General features: G+C 46.2%; 1 protein-coding gene across 8 annotated transcripts in view; it reads right to left on the minus strand.

Annotated features, from left to right (window-relative positions):
• The window catches only part of LOC110500574 (ATP-dependent chromatin remodeler CHD3), a 31386-nt gene that overhangs the window by 5366 nt on the left and 10642 nt on the right, over positions 1-15378 (minus strand). Inside the window, exons 22-39 of one of the 8 annotated variants that reach the window (XM_036957979.2) lie at positions 15176-15300; positions 14568-14799; positions 13516-13685; positions 13082-13259; positions 12683-12748; positions 12037-12125; positions 11722-11855; positions 11361-11505; positions 10708-10906; positions 10347-10513; positions 9859-10228; positions 9539-9676; positions 8945-9053; positions 8384-8516; positions 6215-6410; positions 5298-5461; positions 4966-5092; positions 1-1442 (exon numbers count right to left, since the gene is read on the minus strand). The exon at positions 1-1442 is cut by the window's left edge and continues 1602 nt beyond it. In XM_036957979.2, the coding sequence (XP_036813874.2) occupies positions 1213-1442; positions 4966-5092; positions 5298-5461; positions 6215-6410; positions 8384-8516; positions 8945-9053; positions 9539-9676; positions 9859-10228; positions 10347-10513; positions 10708-10906; positions 11361-11505; positions 11722-11855; positions 12037-12125; positions 12683-12748; positions 13082-13259; positions 13516-13685; positions 14568-14799; positions 15176-15300 (2972 nt within the window). In that variant the 3' untranslated portion in view covers positions 1-1212. Of the gene's footprint in view, positions 1443-4965; positions 5093-5297; positions 5462-6214; positions 6411-8383; positions 8517-8944; positions 9054-9538; positions 9677-9858; positions 10229-10346; positions 10514-10707; positions 10907-11360; positions 11506-11721; positions 11856-12036; positions 12126-12682; positions 12770-13081; positions 13260-13515; positions 13734-14567; positions 14800-15175; positions 15301-15378 lie in introns of all 8 variants that reach the window. The other 7 variants (XM_036957978.2, XM_036957977.2, XM_036957976.2 and 4 more) reach the window with 7 other exon arrangements.

Raw genomic sequence — 15378 nt, forward strand, 5'->3', positions numbered from 1 at the left:
CCGACAAGTCAAGCCACGATTTGTGCTTTGAGGTACAGGAAACGCCAGCTGAGCACTTTTTCACACATACACTTCATGACACTACACCACATCCTCGTCCCAATACCAGACCCCCTATTGCCTGCGTTTCCTTCTTACGTCCATCAAGATAAAGTGACCCCATATAAAGGTGCTACAGTAAGTATGATTGGCCAATACAGTACAAAGAATACAGGTCCCTACGCCCAGCTCTCTTCCCATTGGTCACTGTCCTCTTCACATCTCATGTTGATTGGTTCATTACGACGACAACAATATAAAAACAGGAAGTACTTTTGTTTCTACACCTGTGCTGCTTTACGGTTGGTTGGGCTTGGAATCTGGAATGCCAAGGGGTGATTCAATCCAGAGACAATTTTTCCTCATTCTAATTTTTTGGGGTTGAAATGAGAAAATCCAGCATGGTCCACTTTGGCTTGCATTTGCATTGCAGTGCCTTGTAATGAACAGAGGAGGGTAGTACAGAGAGAGACCAGTCTTAGTAGGTTTCGGTAATGTTGTGTGCAAGGTCTGCTGTGTGTGTGTGTAAGAGAGAGGGAGGATGAGGAGCGCAGGACTGAGAGAGGGATTGTGGAGGAATGAAGGAGTGCAGAGCCGAAGTGCGGAGTCGTTCACTCAGCCGTCGGATAAAGAATGATTCCGGAGGGGAAACGTTGGGGCAGGAGGGGAAATGTTGGGGCAGAACGGGAGAGAGAAGGAATAGAAACGGGCCAGTAGATTTGTCTGACGCAGAGAAGGAGGAATGAAAAAGAACAAATCTCCCCTTTCTTTGCATGTTTCTCTCTTTCAGCTGCTCATACCTACATTCTTGAAACCCTTCTCTCTTGATTACATTAACATACTCTTGCTATTTTTTCCTCGTTGCCTTTTTCTCTCTGCCAACACTTCTCCCCCAGAGTCAGCTTACGGGCCTCTTTCCTTCTTTCCTTCCCTCTTTCCCCCTCTATTTTTTTGGCCAGACAATTCACCTTCCTCTCACTATAAATTGTCCATGTTTTACTTCAAAGCAGTGCCTTTTGGATTCTCTCTCTCTTTCTCCCTGCCTCCCTCCACCTCCCTCTCTCTCTCACTATCCATCGTCCATGCTTTACTGCAAAGTGCCGTCTCTTCTTTTGGATTCTGTCTCTCTCTGTGCTTCTCCACCTCTCCCTCCATCTCTCCATCCCTCCATCCTCAGGGTTTCTTGGGTCGTCCGTTGCGGGGCAGGTTCTCCACGGTGTTACTGAGGCGGTACTTGACGATGATGCTGTGCACCGTGGACTTAGGCATCCTCAGCTCCTGCCCGATGGACCCCTCCGATTTGCCGTCCTTCCACAGGTCGACCACGCGCTGCCGCTGCATGATGTCGTGCTCCTTGGTCTTCAGGAAGCCGGCGCCGCCGCCACCCGGGGCTTCTGGGGCTTCTGTGGGGGCAGACAAGCGGCAGAGCTGTAGAGACTGGGTGGGACTGGGAGGGAGAGGTAGGGGTCACCACGTCAACGCCACGGCAACACCCCAGCAACGCCATGGTAACACGAGCGACAGTCAGTCAGTTCAGGCAGTCTGGCCCTCAAAACTCCACTACTGAGGGTCAGCTTCCTCGAGGTGTCATGGAAACAACAAAAACCACAACATCATTGTTACACTTCCCAAAGGGCAACCCATTTTGAGGGACAGTCAATGTTGTTGAAAGTTTGTGTTCTCCCAATTCAGGTGTGTTGAAATGCCATTACATTTTGCTTGGAGTTCACCGAGGTTAGCTACAGTTACACAGTGAGAAAAGATGCAGGGCAGACAGAAGTTGTTTATTTTGACGCAGCAGCAGCTTTGCGTACTCAGGACTGGGATGAGGTGACCAGACTGTTGATGTGAGGTTATTATGAGGTCATAGAAGTGTTAGCTTTTTCCATTCACTATTTTTCCTCACTCGCTCCCTCCGCTCCTCTCCTCCACCCTCGCCTCTGTCTCTCTTCTCTCCCCACTCTCTCATCTTTCTCCCTCTCCTATCATTTCCTGCTCTCTCTCTCCCCCTCTGCTCTTCTCGCTCCCCCTCTCTCTCCCTCTCTTCCTTTTCTCTAAAAAGGGGTCACCAACCAGAGCTACCCTAATCAAGACAACAAACCCAACGCACCCCCATATACCAAATATTTATAGCTCTACCCAGAGAGCGCATTCATTCGTTCAGACTGTCTGTGTGTTCAGCTGCTTAGCGTTCATCTCAGCACGGTCCACTCAGGCTCAACACCCACAGAGAACAGACAGACGGTGTGTGATCTAGCGACTATTTCTGAACACCAGCGTTCAGCCCAGCGTTCTGTTCAGCCAAGCCTCAGAGAGTTCTGGTTCACAAGTCTCAACAAGGAGTTTACACAAGCAACTTCTGTGTGGTTTGGTGTCCTCTTAAAATACCTTTGTACAAAGTCCCTGGAGACCGAATTACATCTTGGCACCGCGACGCGGTACGAAATGAACTAACGGCACATTTTCAGAAAAAGAAAAAACAAATCTCCCAGAATGCTATGTCTTAGACTGATGGGTCCCACTGCAAATACATAAATCAAGATGTAGGAATGCAGGTCCACACTACAGACGGACTGGATCACAGCACCCGGGATCAGCCAGGCCAATACAGAGGAATACCAGTGGGGAGTATCAGGTTTACCAAATATCTCTGCATCTCTGTTAGAGTTCTGTTACACACTCCAGAGCAGACGTATCTGGTCAACATCTGCTGTAGCCAAACTAAATGGAGGGAAAACAAATTGTTGGCAGTTGGATTGGACATAAAAACGCCCCCCCCCCCCCAAAAAAAAAAAATTGTTTGTGGGGTTCCAACGTACTGGACATATTCTTGCAAGCTTTGGTTCAGAATAGCTAATAGAAAACCGTTTGTAGGGTTTTCAACAATTGAAAAGATAAAAGGGCAAATCCTAACTTCCACCAAGTAGAATTTTCAAATCTCCCAATATTGACATCAAGGCATGACTAAGTGAAAGTTCAACTTAAGTGGAAGGATTCACCATAGAAACAGAATGACATCATTCCAGTTCTGAGGGTTCCGCCCCAAAGTGACAAAAGATATTGACATCAGAGATCGTGACTAGCAGTGAACCTGACACCACTAACAGCAACGAAAACAAAGACAAAGTGGATCTCACTGATCTAAGTGTCTCCTGCATTGCCAGGGTTTATTGAGTCATGACAGATGAGAGGACTTTCTCAACTCAGTTTTCTTCAATAAATAGTGCTTAGAAGGATGTTTCAAACCAGGGAGTAATCCCACAGTGCCATTTGAGAAAAAAACGCTGACTACTACACACTAGCTAGACACGTTCACACTGCGATTTAACCCTGGGCTGAGAGACATCTTTAGCCCGGGGCTAATCGAGTATTCACACATGTACGTTCTGAAGTGGGCTAGCACCAGAAACAAAATGCCAAAATAGCCAGTGTGAATAGCCAGTGTGAAACGGGGTCGGGAATAATGCATAGAATTGTCACTGTCCAATCACAAGAGCTGCACTTTCTCTTCATTTGCATATGCTTGTGATGCCTGTGATGTGTTCTGCACTCTATTTTGATAAGTACATTTATACTATTACATCTTTCCATCTGAGGACAAAAGAAACTGAAATACTTTTATCCGTACAAAAACAAACACGGTTGCTAGGCAGGCTGGCCAACGTCTTCCCACTGGGCACACATGGGTTGAATCAACGTTGTTTCCACGTTATTTCAACGGAATTACGTTGACCCAACGTGGAATAGACGTTGAATTGACATCTGTGCCCAGTTTCATTTAGCTAGCCTCTGAAGCCACACACTCTACAGCTGGAAGGGCAGCAAACGCTCCATTTCCGTCTGTTTTCATAGGTTTAATATTGACATTTAATTGTATATAGCTATCCATGATAATAATATTGTTGGATGATTCTTGCCTGGATCAGAAAAGTCGATGTATCTTCCCTGCACAGCGTTCTCTATACAGAGCAAGATCGCATTTCAAGTGAGAAAAAAATGTTTCCGAAGGTCGGCAAGGCAGACAGCAAGGTTTATACAAACCATCACTGTTGGAAATAAAACGCTAGGCTGGAAGCAAGAGGGAAATGAATATGTTAATAAATGCCTTAATCCTTATAAAATTGGTCGCGCTGCAGAGATAGAATGTTGGTCGCGTGTTGTGTTTCTCTGTTATCCCAGGGCTTTGGAATACAAGTGTGAATCCTTAGCCCATGGCAAAAGCTCAGCCCAGGGCTAACAAATGCTTGTGTGACACAAAGGATAAGCTAGCCCAGGGCCAGTCTTAGCCCGGGGCTAAGAACAACGCAGTGTAAAAAGGCCTAGAAGCATTAACCTCACCATTATGATCTATATAGCAACGGGCACAAATATCTCACTACAAAATGTATGACCATATAAAGATGCTACATTCCCCAGATTTGACCCATCTGTCCCAAGATGCCAGAGCCAGAAGCCAATGCATTCTAAACCCTACCTCATTAGGCCTATATCAACATAAATATAGTGCAATACACTGGTATAATGCAAACTCTCAGAGATACTGCAGCTTAAGCTAAATGGATTTGTCTTCTCTGCTTGGACTGTACAGACGCCCTACTTGGAACGAGCACACACACAAACACACACACACACACACACACACACACACACACACACACACACACACACACCAAAGACACACAGACACACACACATAAACACAAACCACATTTTTTCCAAAGCTTCACTGATGAAGGATTTATAGTGACTTGTTGACTTTATCAGATAATAAATAATAAATGAAGGATTTCGGCAAGAAATGCAGCAGCTGCAGTGTAGCAACCCATAAAAAAAACTTCTAACTGATAGGAACATGGAATCATTCATTAGTAGTTTTGGAAAGCCCTTTTCAGTGAATGGGTGTTACAGCACAGTGTAGCCACTGACCTGATACGAAAGATCCAGGGGGCATCTGGCTGTAGTTGGCCCCTCCCATGGGTAAGATTCCGGGGGGGACGGGGGTGAAGGTGGGTCCAAAGTTCTGAGGAGTGGCGTAGGGTCCTGGAGGGATGGTCTGGAGGGAGAGGGAGCGGGGACAGACTGTCAATTTGATGATCGATCGAAATCAAAAAAGAATAATCAGAAGCCTGAGTGTGTGTGTGTGTGTATATATGTGTCTGTGTGTGTTCACAGGTAGTTTGTGTGTATGCGTGTGCGCGAGCTTGCGTTACTGTGTGTGTATGTGTGCTCCTGCGTGTGTGTGTACTCAGTCTACTTACCGGGGGAGTGTGTGTGTCGGTACCCTTGCTGGCTAGTCTGCTGAGGATGCTCCTCTCTGACATCTGCAGGCGTGCGGCGATGGGCGGGACTCGGGACAGTGTGGCAGGGAGCCGCGTCACGTCAGCCTTCATGTCACTCAGCAGCTCCTCCAACTGGTTCAGCACTGAAATTACAACAACTCAACGGTCAATTCATTCCATTAGCCATTCCAAGCAGCTATTAGATCAGTAAATTACTGTTAACCATTCCAAGCAGCTATTGGTGTGTTAGTATTAACCATCAACTACGTACTCTATCAGTCTCCCACTAGGTTTGAGTTACATTGTACAGTGAGAGAATTTAGGCCACAGGGCATGTAGAATCGGTTGTGTTGGAAGCAAAAGCCTGCCCCCACTGAAGCACTACAATATTGAACGCTCATTTTCGTTTAATGTCACGAAACCGACATGGCACATTTTGTATGAACGGATCTCTATCTTTCTGGACCGTTGTAGAATACTGAAAAAGTCAAGCCAGTATGTTGTCAATACAAACATACCAACTCGTCAGAGATCGGATGAGGACATTTTCTGAACTAACAAAGAAGTCTGGTAACTGAGATTGTAACTCTATCCTGAAGTTGATATTGTGAAATGTTAGCTTCTGGCAGCAGCAGCTCTGTGAGGCCTGGTCTGCTGACAGATTCAGGTCAAAGAACGTTGAAAAGATGTAGTCTGGGAGATTGTTTCTTTATCTTAATTTCTGATATAAATGCGTACAGACGCACACCACACACACACACAGAAAGGGGAGGGAGATTTTGTGTGTGTATGTGTGTGTGTGGGTGTGTGTGTGGGGGTGTGTGTGTGTGCGTGTGCGTGCGTGTGCGTGTGTGTGTGTGTGTGTGTGTGTGTGTGTGTGTGGGTGTGTCCCTCACCCTTGTGCAGCACTGCGTTGGCAGGTTTGTTCCCGGCCAGGGACTCCTTGCTGAGGTGCTGGTGGGACTCAGCCAAACACTCCACCTCGGCGAAGCGGGCGTTCAGGGCCATGGCGGGGTGGACCGGGTCCTGGGTCATATTCAGGTAGGCTGCCCTCCTCAGCTGCTCCTCGATCACCAGGGCCTGCTCTAATAACTGGGGGGAGGGGAGGGGGGGTGAGTCAGTTCTTTCATCAAGGATTGTCCTAAAACTTGTCTGCTTCTTGACATATGTGTTCACTGGCCAACATGTACAGTGTGTACTGCATTTCATGGGAAGAAAGTTTTATTGAGTTTAATTTATCTGAATCGCAATGAGGAAGATGTTCGAGAAACATAGGAAGAAAGAGGAGAGATAAACAGAACGTGAGGATGGCATGAGGAGGAGGAGAGACGAACGAGTCAGAGAAAGACAAATGATGTAGCCACCATCATTGTGTGAAAGTGAGAATGCGGATGTTGAGGTCAGGGCATGAAACATGTGAGGCCATCAAAAACAGGATGAGTGTCATTTCACAAACGCACCGGTCAGCAATACCACCCTGGTATCTGTCTGTCAATTCCATATCTGTCATTCATAGGCTTACATCTTTCAAACATATGTGTTCTATTAGATATTGAACTGCACTTAAATCCAGTGAGCTCCAAAAGTATTGGGACCGTGACACATGTTTCTGGCCCTGTACTCCAGCACTTTGAATTTGACTATAAGGTTCATGTGCAGACTATCATCTATAATTTGAGGGTATTTTCATCCATATCGGGTGAACCGTTTTGAAATTATAACACTTTTTGTACATAATCCCCCCCATATTATGGGACCAAACTCACTTATTTTTTTATTTAACTAGGCAAATCAGTTAAGAACATATTCTTATTTTCAATGACGGCCTAGGAACAGTGGGTTAACTGCCTTATTCTGAGGCAGAATGACAGATTTAATAATAAATTACATTCAAAGTATTTTCTAATTGACAAAAAATGTATTCTAAATAAATCTAAAAACATAAAAAGTACACAAGGCACTTGTGCAAAAAGTAAAAATCTTACATTGGGATTTATTTCTACCTTTACCTTGTCAGCTCGGGGTTTCGATCTAGCGACCTTTTGGTTTCTGGCCCAACACTCCAACCACTAGGCTACCTACCGCCCCACTTACATGTGTATTGAAGTAGTAAAAGTTATTTGGTTCCGTATTCCTAGCACGCAATGACTAACTACATCAAGCTTGTGACTCTACACATTTGTTGGATGCATTTGCTGTTTGTTTTGGTTGCGTTTCAGATCATTTTGAGCCCAATAGAAATGAATGGTAAGGTATTGTGTCATTTTGGAGTCACTTTTATTGTAAATAAGAATAGAATATGTTTCTAAACACTTCTACATTAATGTGGAAGCGACCATGACTATGGATAATCCTGAATGAATCGTGAAGAATGATGAGTGAAAGATATAGAAGCACAAATATCATACCCCCAACACATGCTAACCTCTCACCATTACAATAACAAAGTTAGCATTTTTTTTTTGGGGGGGGGGGGTATGGAACACAACCAAAACAAACAGCAAATGCATCTCACATTTGTAGAGTGACAAGCTTGACGTAGCCATTGCATGCTATGACTGTGGGACCAAACATACTTAACTTTTTACTACATTAATACACATATAACTGATTTTGTCCCAATACTTTTGGTCCACTAAAATGACGGGACTATGTACAAAAAGTGTTATAATTTCAAAACGGTTTGCCCGATATGGATGAAAATACCCTCAAATGCAAGCTGACAGTCTGCACATGAACCTCAGTCATTGTATCATTTCAAATCCAAAGTGCTGGAGTACAGAGCCAAAACAACAACAACAAAATGTCACTGTCACAATACTTTTGGAGCTCACTGTATGTCCTGAATTGTGTTCATCTTGTCTGTGTCATGGTTGTGTGGTGTCATAGTTAAGTGATGGTTATGTTATAGTATGTCATGTGATGTGTAGGGCCCAGAGAGTTTCCTGGCCTTTTAGTTATTCAACGCTATGTATCCTATGCCATGTTACACTGCTATGCAATGTCATGTCATGCTATGTCATGTCCGGTTATGTCATTTTATGTCACGCCATGTGGTGTCGTACCTTGAAGCGGCGGGCCAGGAACTTGTTCTTCATCTCCAGGAAGTTGCCCTTGTTGGCCTGCGACTTGAAGGGCTCGTTGACAATGGCGAACTGGGGGTCGTTCTGGATGTCCTGCCACCTCGCGTACCCATGACTGATACAGAGAGGTCAAGGGTCATACAAGCTCAATACATCATTGGCAAATCCCAAACAAACATCTAGCTTGTCAGTAGTAATAAGTATTTTAGCACAACTACTACTAGGCCTATGAATGGGGCTATCATCATCAAGCTTATTCCTATCGAATTCTTTCAGATCTTTATTGTGTTTCTTGTGTTAGGAGGGCTAGGGTTAGATTCGGGATTGGGAATTCTAGTGAAAGTCACAGAAATAGAACAAACAGAATGGACTTCCAATCTCTAGTCCGTGTGTAGATCTCTGCAGACACAATCTAATACTTCTCTGCTACACAAAGGCATCAGTGGATGGACTTGTTGACTTCTAACAAGAAGCCCCTGCCGCAGCAAGATCAATAAATAAACACGACAAGACGGTCTCCTTGGCAACCGCCGTCAAGGATACAGAACGATTCCCGCCAGCAGCCAGAAGTCGTGCCGCCGGTGCCAGATCTCATTCATCTTCCCAGAAGAGATGGCTGCCCGCTCCTCGTTCTGCCACAGCGTATGAAGCTCTGCAGGTTGAAACGTTAGCATAACGGTGTGTCAAAGTTATAACCATGTTAAAACAACCTGTGAGTTCTGCCACAGTGTGTGCAGCTCCGCAGGGGGACAATGTCAGCATAATGTCAATGTTATAACGTCAACATAATGTTGTTTTACTGTTAAATGAACAACGTGTGTTTGTCACAGTGTGTGTATCTCTGCAGGGTAAAGTCAATATAATATTCTATCAATGTTATAACAACAACCTGTGATACTGACTGAGGGTGAACTGGACCTCTATAGGAAAAAGTCAACACAACGTTGTGTCAATGTTAAAACCCTCATGCTAAAGCAACCCATGATACTAAATCCCTGTGTGTGGAGCTCAGTGTGGGTGAATATCAACATAACATTGAATGAATGTTGAAACAACCCTTGATATAGAGTGAGTTCTGCCACAGCTCTAACACACAGTGCCAGATATGACAGGGGTCATATGATAGGGGTCGTTTACCCGTGAAGCCCCCGTCAGCGATGTTGAACATGAAGCGCCGTCGCTCGGGTGGGATGATGGGGGGTTTCGGCAAGGTGTCTTTGGCAACCTCCTCCTTCGCCACTTCTTTCCCAGCATCCTTTTCACCTTTTACTTCCTCTGTGACCAAGAAGAACACAAGCAAGTTCCTTTAGATCAGTGGATGCCATTGAAATATACCTAAGAGTGTACATATATCTATCTACCAGTGACTAGTCAGTGAGTCACTAACTAACGAACTGACTAACTAGCAGACAGGTACAGACGGATGGACGGATGTACAGACAGGTGAGGTCACTCACCTTTCATCACGTCAGAGGGTAGCTGTCTGTCCATCTTCTCCTTGTTGTTTGATGTTTCTGTGGCGACAGGGGCTTCCTCGCTCCCCTTGTCGTTCTCCTTCTCTCTCCCCTTCTCCTCCTCCTCCATCTTCTCGCCAGGTGAGAGCGTTACACTACCTGGTTTCTCATCTTTGACCGCCGACCCTTGTTTAGTTGTTCCTCCCGGTGCGCCCCCCGTACTCTCCTCTTCTCCTTTCTTCTCCTCCACTGGGGCCGGAGGGGTGTCAGTCGTTTTTGTTTCTTTCCCCTCCTCTTTTGTACCACTCTCTTTCCTGTCTGTTGTTGTACTAGGGGATAATTCTTGCGGAGCACCTTTCGTAGGGATTGGAGGCTGGGGACAAGACAAAGCATAGTGTTCAGTGACAGTCGTTGGTATAACTAACTGTATGTAGGTCAGCAAGATTCATTAAGACTGTGAACTGTGTAATTAACAGCATTCAATCTCTCACCACTTCAGGATCTGCACTCCTGTTGCCCTCTACCGCTTTACCCCCTTCCGTCTCTTTCTCTCCATCTTTCTCTGGCTCAGACGGGGCCTTACCCTCCTCCTTCTCTCCCTCCTCCTTCTCTCCGTCTTTCCCGTTCTTCTCTAGTTTCTCTGAGGGAGCAGGGGTAGCTGAACACAACACACAGGCAGAGGGTCATCCCTCGCTCACACACACACATGTACACACGCACACAGTTATCACGGTCAGACTTGGAGTGCCCCCTGCTGGATATATTTGAGCTGCGCACTTGCCTACTTGTGTGTGTGTGTGTGTGTGTGTGTGCTTGTGTATGCATGCGTGTGTATGTACTTTGTTCACCCACCTGGTTTGGAGGTGCAGGGGGTGTTGTCTGAGGTACAGCTGGGGTCAGGGGTGGGCGTAGCAGTCTTCATGGTCCCTCCAGGGGAGGAGGCTCTGGAGGAGGAAGACACACTGACCTCTGGCCTCAGAGCCTCAGGCTTCATCTCTGGCTTCAGCTCTGGGAGACTCCACCGCCCGTTGATGTGCTCAAACTCCTGGATCTGAGGAGAAAGGAGGGGAGGGTTCAGAGACCAGGACCAAGCAGCTGTTAATCATTGTTGACTGGCAATAAAGTATTCTATTCTGTACTGTACTGTGCTGTTCTGTACTGTCCTATACTGTTATTTTCTGTACTGTTCTGTTCTAATTCTACTCTAGCCAACAGTCTCTTTCCCTGGGAAAGATGGGCTCTAATTTCTGTGGCTTTTCATTGATGTATCTTTATGTCATGAGGAAGTCACAGCCTGGGAAAATCTTAGTGGAGAGGAAAGAGGTCGAATGACTGTAAAATATCTCTATTTACTCATATGATTTCCTTTGTTAGATTCTGGTTTGACAGGTCTGAATGGGTGACAGCTGTGCTTAAAAAAAACAACAGTTGCTATTGGTTGAAATGTAACTAGCTAGCCTGTTAGTTTAGCATTGTGGTTGCTAGGATAGACTTTGACCCCTGACCTTCTTCTTGACCAGGGACATGACCCCGATGCGGGTCAGCACGGGCTGACGGCACAGGCCCTCCCTCGGCACGCCGTCGGCGAACGTCTCGGCGCCGTCGGCCACGGGCTCACACAGGTGACGCATGAACAGAGACACATACGCCCTGAAAGAGAAAGAGGAGAGAGAAGTGAGGGAGAGAGAGGAACCAGGCAGAGAGAGGCAGTAGGAGAGCAGAAAAGGGGGAGGGGGGGAAGAGAGAAAAAGGTTTCGAAAAACAGCAAACAAAGAGGGACCAGCAACTACAATGTAGTGTGAAGATCTCAGTGTAAGCTCATACTGTAGCCGGTGACACAAACAATCACAGTTCCTCTCCACTCACTTGAACTCCTTCTCGCTTTTGCCCCTCAGGTCTCTGACCAGCCACTGGCAGGAGAAGGCGTCCTGGGCGGGCATGCCCCAACGCATCACCGCGTTTAGGAAGGCCTTCCGCTGGCGCGTGTTGAAGCCCAACACCTAGAGGGTTAGAGGGGACATAAGGACGTTATAACACATTCACAACCCATACACGTTGCATTCATATGCAGTTCATAAGCCATGAGAGGGGGGACGGCGAGAGAGTAGTGACCAGGTGAAAGGTACTTCATAAGGACTTCATAACCCATACACAGCAGAACAGAAGGTTATGTTGTCTAACCTCCAGGTTGCCAGCCACTCTGGCCAACAGGGGGGGCAACGGCTTGTCTCTCTCGTTCCTCATCTGGCGGCGGGACTGTCTGCGAGAACCTGGAGCGAGAGAGAGGATTCAGGTAGAGCGAGAGAGAGAGAGAGAGAGAGAGAGGATTCAGGTAGAGCGAGAGAGAGAGAGAGAGCGAGAGAGAGAGAGAGAGAGAGAGAGAGAGAGAGAGAGAGAGAGAGAGAGAGAGAGAGAGAGAGAGAGAGAATGAGAGAATGAGAGTGATAGAGAGAGGAGGAGGAGAAGTCAGGAGAGTGGCTGGTAACCAGCATAGTACTTACGGTACCAGTTGACTTGGACTGAAATAGGTTTGGATGCCGGTACTGTTTATACAGAATTTAGGTGCAGTAGCTCCACAATACTTTGGAGCTAATATTCTATAAGAAGAACAGGAGCTCAAGCAGTAGGTCATTTGAGGTGCCAGTAGTCAGCTCCGCTGGGCTGCTGCCCAAGTCAAGCACGGGTACAAGTAAAGCAGACATAATATCAATCTAGTCTCTCCTTTAAAATCTAAACACTAAATGTGAGAATAAAATAACCTATCACAACACATTCAACAGAGAGGGCTTCATTCCAAATGTGTTGTGCCTTGTGTACTTTGGCCTACCTTCTGGTCTCTCGTCGAAGTCTTCATCCTCCTCCTCGGAGCCCACAGAGTACTCGGACTGGTTATCTGAAATACCAGTATGCCAGTCTGAAACAGCACATGGTGTACCGTCAACAGGCTAGGCCTGGTATCCCCATGCAGCTACTACTAGCAATACTTCAACAAAGCTTCAGCATTACTTTAGCATTACGTAACATATTGCACAAAGATCGTGTATGAAAATGTCTAAATCTAACAAAGAGCACAACATCCTTTTATCAACCATGAATGAACCAATACACGGACCTGACACAAAGTCTATCAACAACAAAAAGTTATTCAGAATGCCCCAGGTTGCCATAGTGATGCACCTACACCCATCTCCGTGACAACCACGACTGACGGTTCCCAACTACCTACCTTGGTCCTCCTGTGCTGCGTCGTTGTAGTTGACAGGCTTGCGGTTCCTCTTGCCCTTGCCCAGTTTACTAGCCAGGTCCTCCTGTTGTTGCTCATAGTGATGTCTCAGCAGCTTCTCCCAGTATTCTGGGTCCACACACTCCTCCTGCTTAATGATCTCACGCTCCACCTCCTCAATCTGGACACACACATGCAAGAACATGGAAGAACAGTTTACACATAACCAATGTGATATAATCTACTTACAAACTCTCCTATAGTTCAATGGAAAGTGGTAACGGCTTAGATTAGCATTAGAGGAACAAAAATACACCAACGTGCCATATAATATTTCTGTATAGATGCAAGCCTACAAAAAGTTGTAATCTGAAACAGCAATGTTATCACTTCTCTCTCTCTATCCTGCTCTCTCTCTCCCTCCCTCCCTCTCTCACCTTATCCTCCTCTCGGACCATGTATCGGGCCACTTTGAAGGAGCTCAGGTATTCGTTCATGTTCTGCATGTCCGTGTCATCCGTAGCGTCCTGGCTCCGGTCCAGCAACCTCTCGATGGCCGAGCTGTCGTAGTGGATCACACTGCCCTCATCGTCCCTGTTGTCTCCCGCTGGACACCGTAGGGGAGAGAGGGTGGACATACGTGGTGGTGAGAGGACTTTGGGGGAATAGGAAACGGTGATGAAACAAGGATGAAGATGTGACTAAAATCATTCCATATACAGATGTATGTAACAACCCAAAAAAGAAAGTATTAAGTCCCTAAAGAACCCCTCATATTAAATCCCTAAAGAACCGCTCATATTAAGTCCCTAAAGAACCCCTCAAATTAAGTCACTAAAGAACCCCTCATATTAAGTCCCTAAAGAACCCCTCATATTAAGTCCCTAAAGAACCCCTCAAATTAAGTCACTAAAGAACCCCTCATATTAAGTCCCTAAAGCACCCCTCATATTAAGGTCCTAAAGCACCCCTCATATTAAGTCCCTAAAGCACCCCTCATATTAAGTCACTAAAGAACCCCTCATATTAGGTCCCTAAAGAACCGCTCATATTAAGTCCCTAAAGAACCCCTCATATTAAGTCCCTAAAGAACCCCTCATATTAAGTCCCTAAAGAACCCCTCATATTAAGTCCCTAAAGCACCCCTCATATTAAGTCCCTAAAGAACCCCTCATATAAAGTCACTAAAGCACCCCTCATTTAAGTCCCTAAAGAACCCCTCATATTAAGTCCCTAAAGAACCCCTCATATTAAGTCCCTAAAGAACCCCTCATATTAAGTCCCTAAAGCACCCCTCATATTATGTACCTAAAGAACCCCACATATTATGTACCTAAAGAACCCCTCATATTAAGCTCTCGGCCTCCTATCCTCGCATTTGATATCCCTCCATCCTCCTCCTGCTATTGCTATCCTTCCCCCTTTCTCCTATCCTCCCTCCCTCCATCCCACATCAACAGGTGCCACAAAATGCTTGACAATAACTCACATTCAATCTCGTCCTTGAACAGCTCCTCGGTGCCAAACTTGAGGATGTCGTCCAGCTCCTGTTTGGACATGGATCCAGCCTTGGAGCCCAGGCCGGGCCGTACCACGAGGTGGGTCAACATCATCTTCCTCTTGGCCACCTGGGTGATGCGCTCCTCCACACTGGCACGGGTCACGAAGCGGTATATCATCACCTTGTTGGCCTGCCCGATGCGGTGGGCGCGACTGAACGCCTGTGGGGGAGGGAGGGTAGAGGGGGAGGGAGGAGTGAGACAGCAGGGTGGGATAAGGGAGATTGAAAGAAGTAGAGGGGGGTGAGACAGAGATGGGTAGAGAAGAGATAAGACGAAAAAAGAAAACGGAAAAACAAAATATGTCGTAAAAAACCATACAAGCTTTTAAAAATATTTGTATTATTTCTTATTGTTGTCGCATTGTCGAGAGGGAACCTGCAAGTACATGTGTATCCTGTGCATATGACAAATAAACATGGCTTGATTTGATACAAGAATGCTGTCAAGACTTGTTTCCATTGATGGAAATGTAGATTAATGACAGATCTGAGTGCATTGTGGGCTATAGAATGGCAGTGAATGGCAGACATTCTACCTGGATGTCATTGTGGGGGTTCCAGTCTGAGTCGAAGATGAAGACGGTGTCAGCTGTAGCCAGGTTAATACCCAAACCCCCTGCCCTGGTGGACAGCAGGAAACAGAACTGAGGCGCACCAGGAGCTGAGAGAGATAGAGAGAGGGTGGACTTGTATTACACACACCCAAATCTCACAAAAAAACTAAAAAGGCCCCTTTCAT

The sequence above is a fragment of the Oncorhynchus mykiss genome, chromosome 21 (assembly GCF_057628025.1).
Source record: "Oncorhynchus mykiss isolate SJ-2025 chromosome 21, ASM5762802v1, whole genome shotgun sequence".
Classification (NCBI taxonomy): domain Eukaryota; kingdom Metazoa; phylum Chordata; class Actinopteri; order Salmoniformes; family Salmonidae; genus Oncorhynchus; species Oncorhynchus mykiss.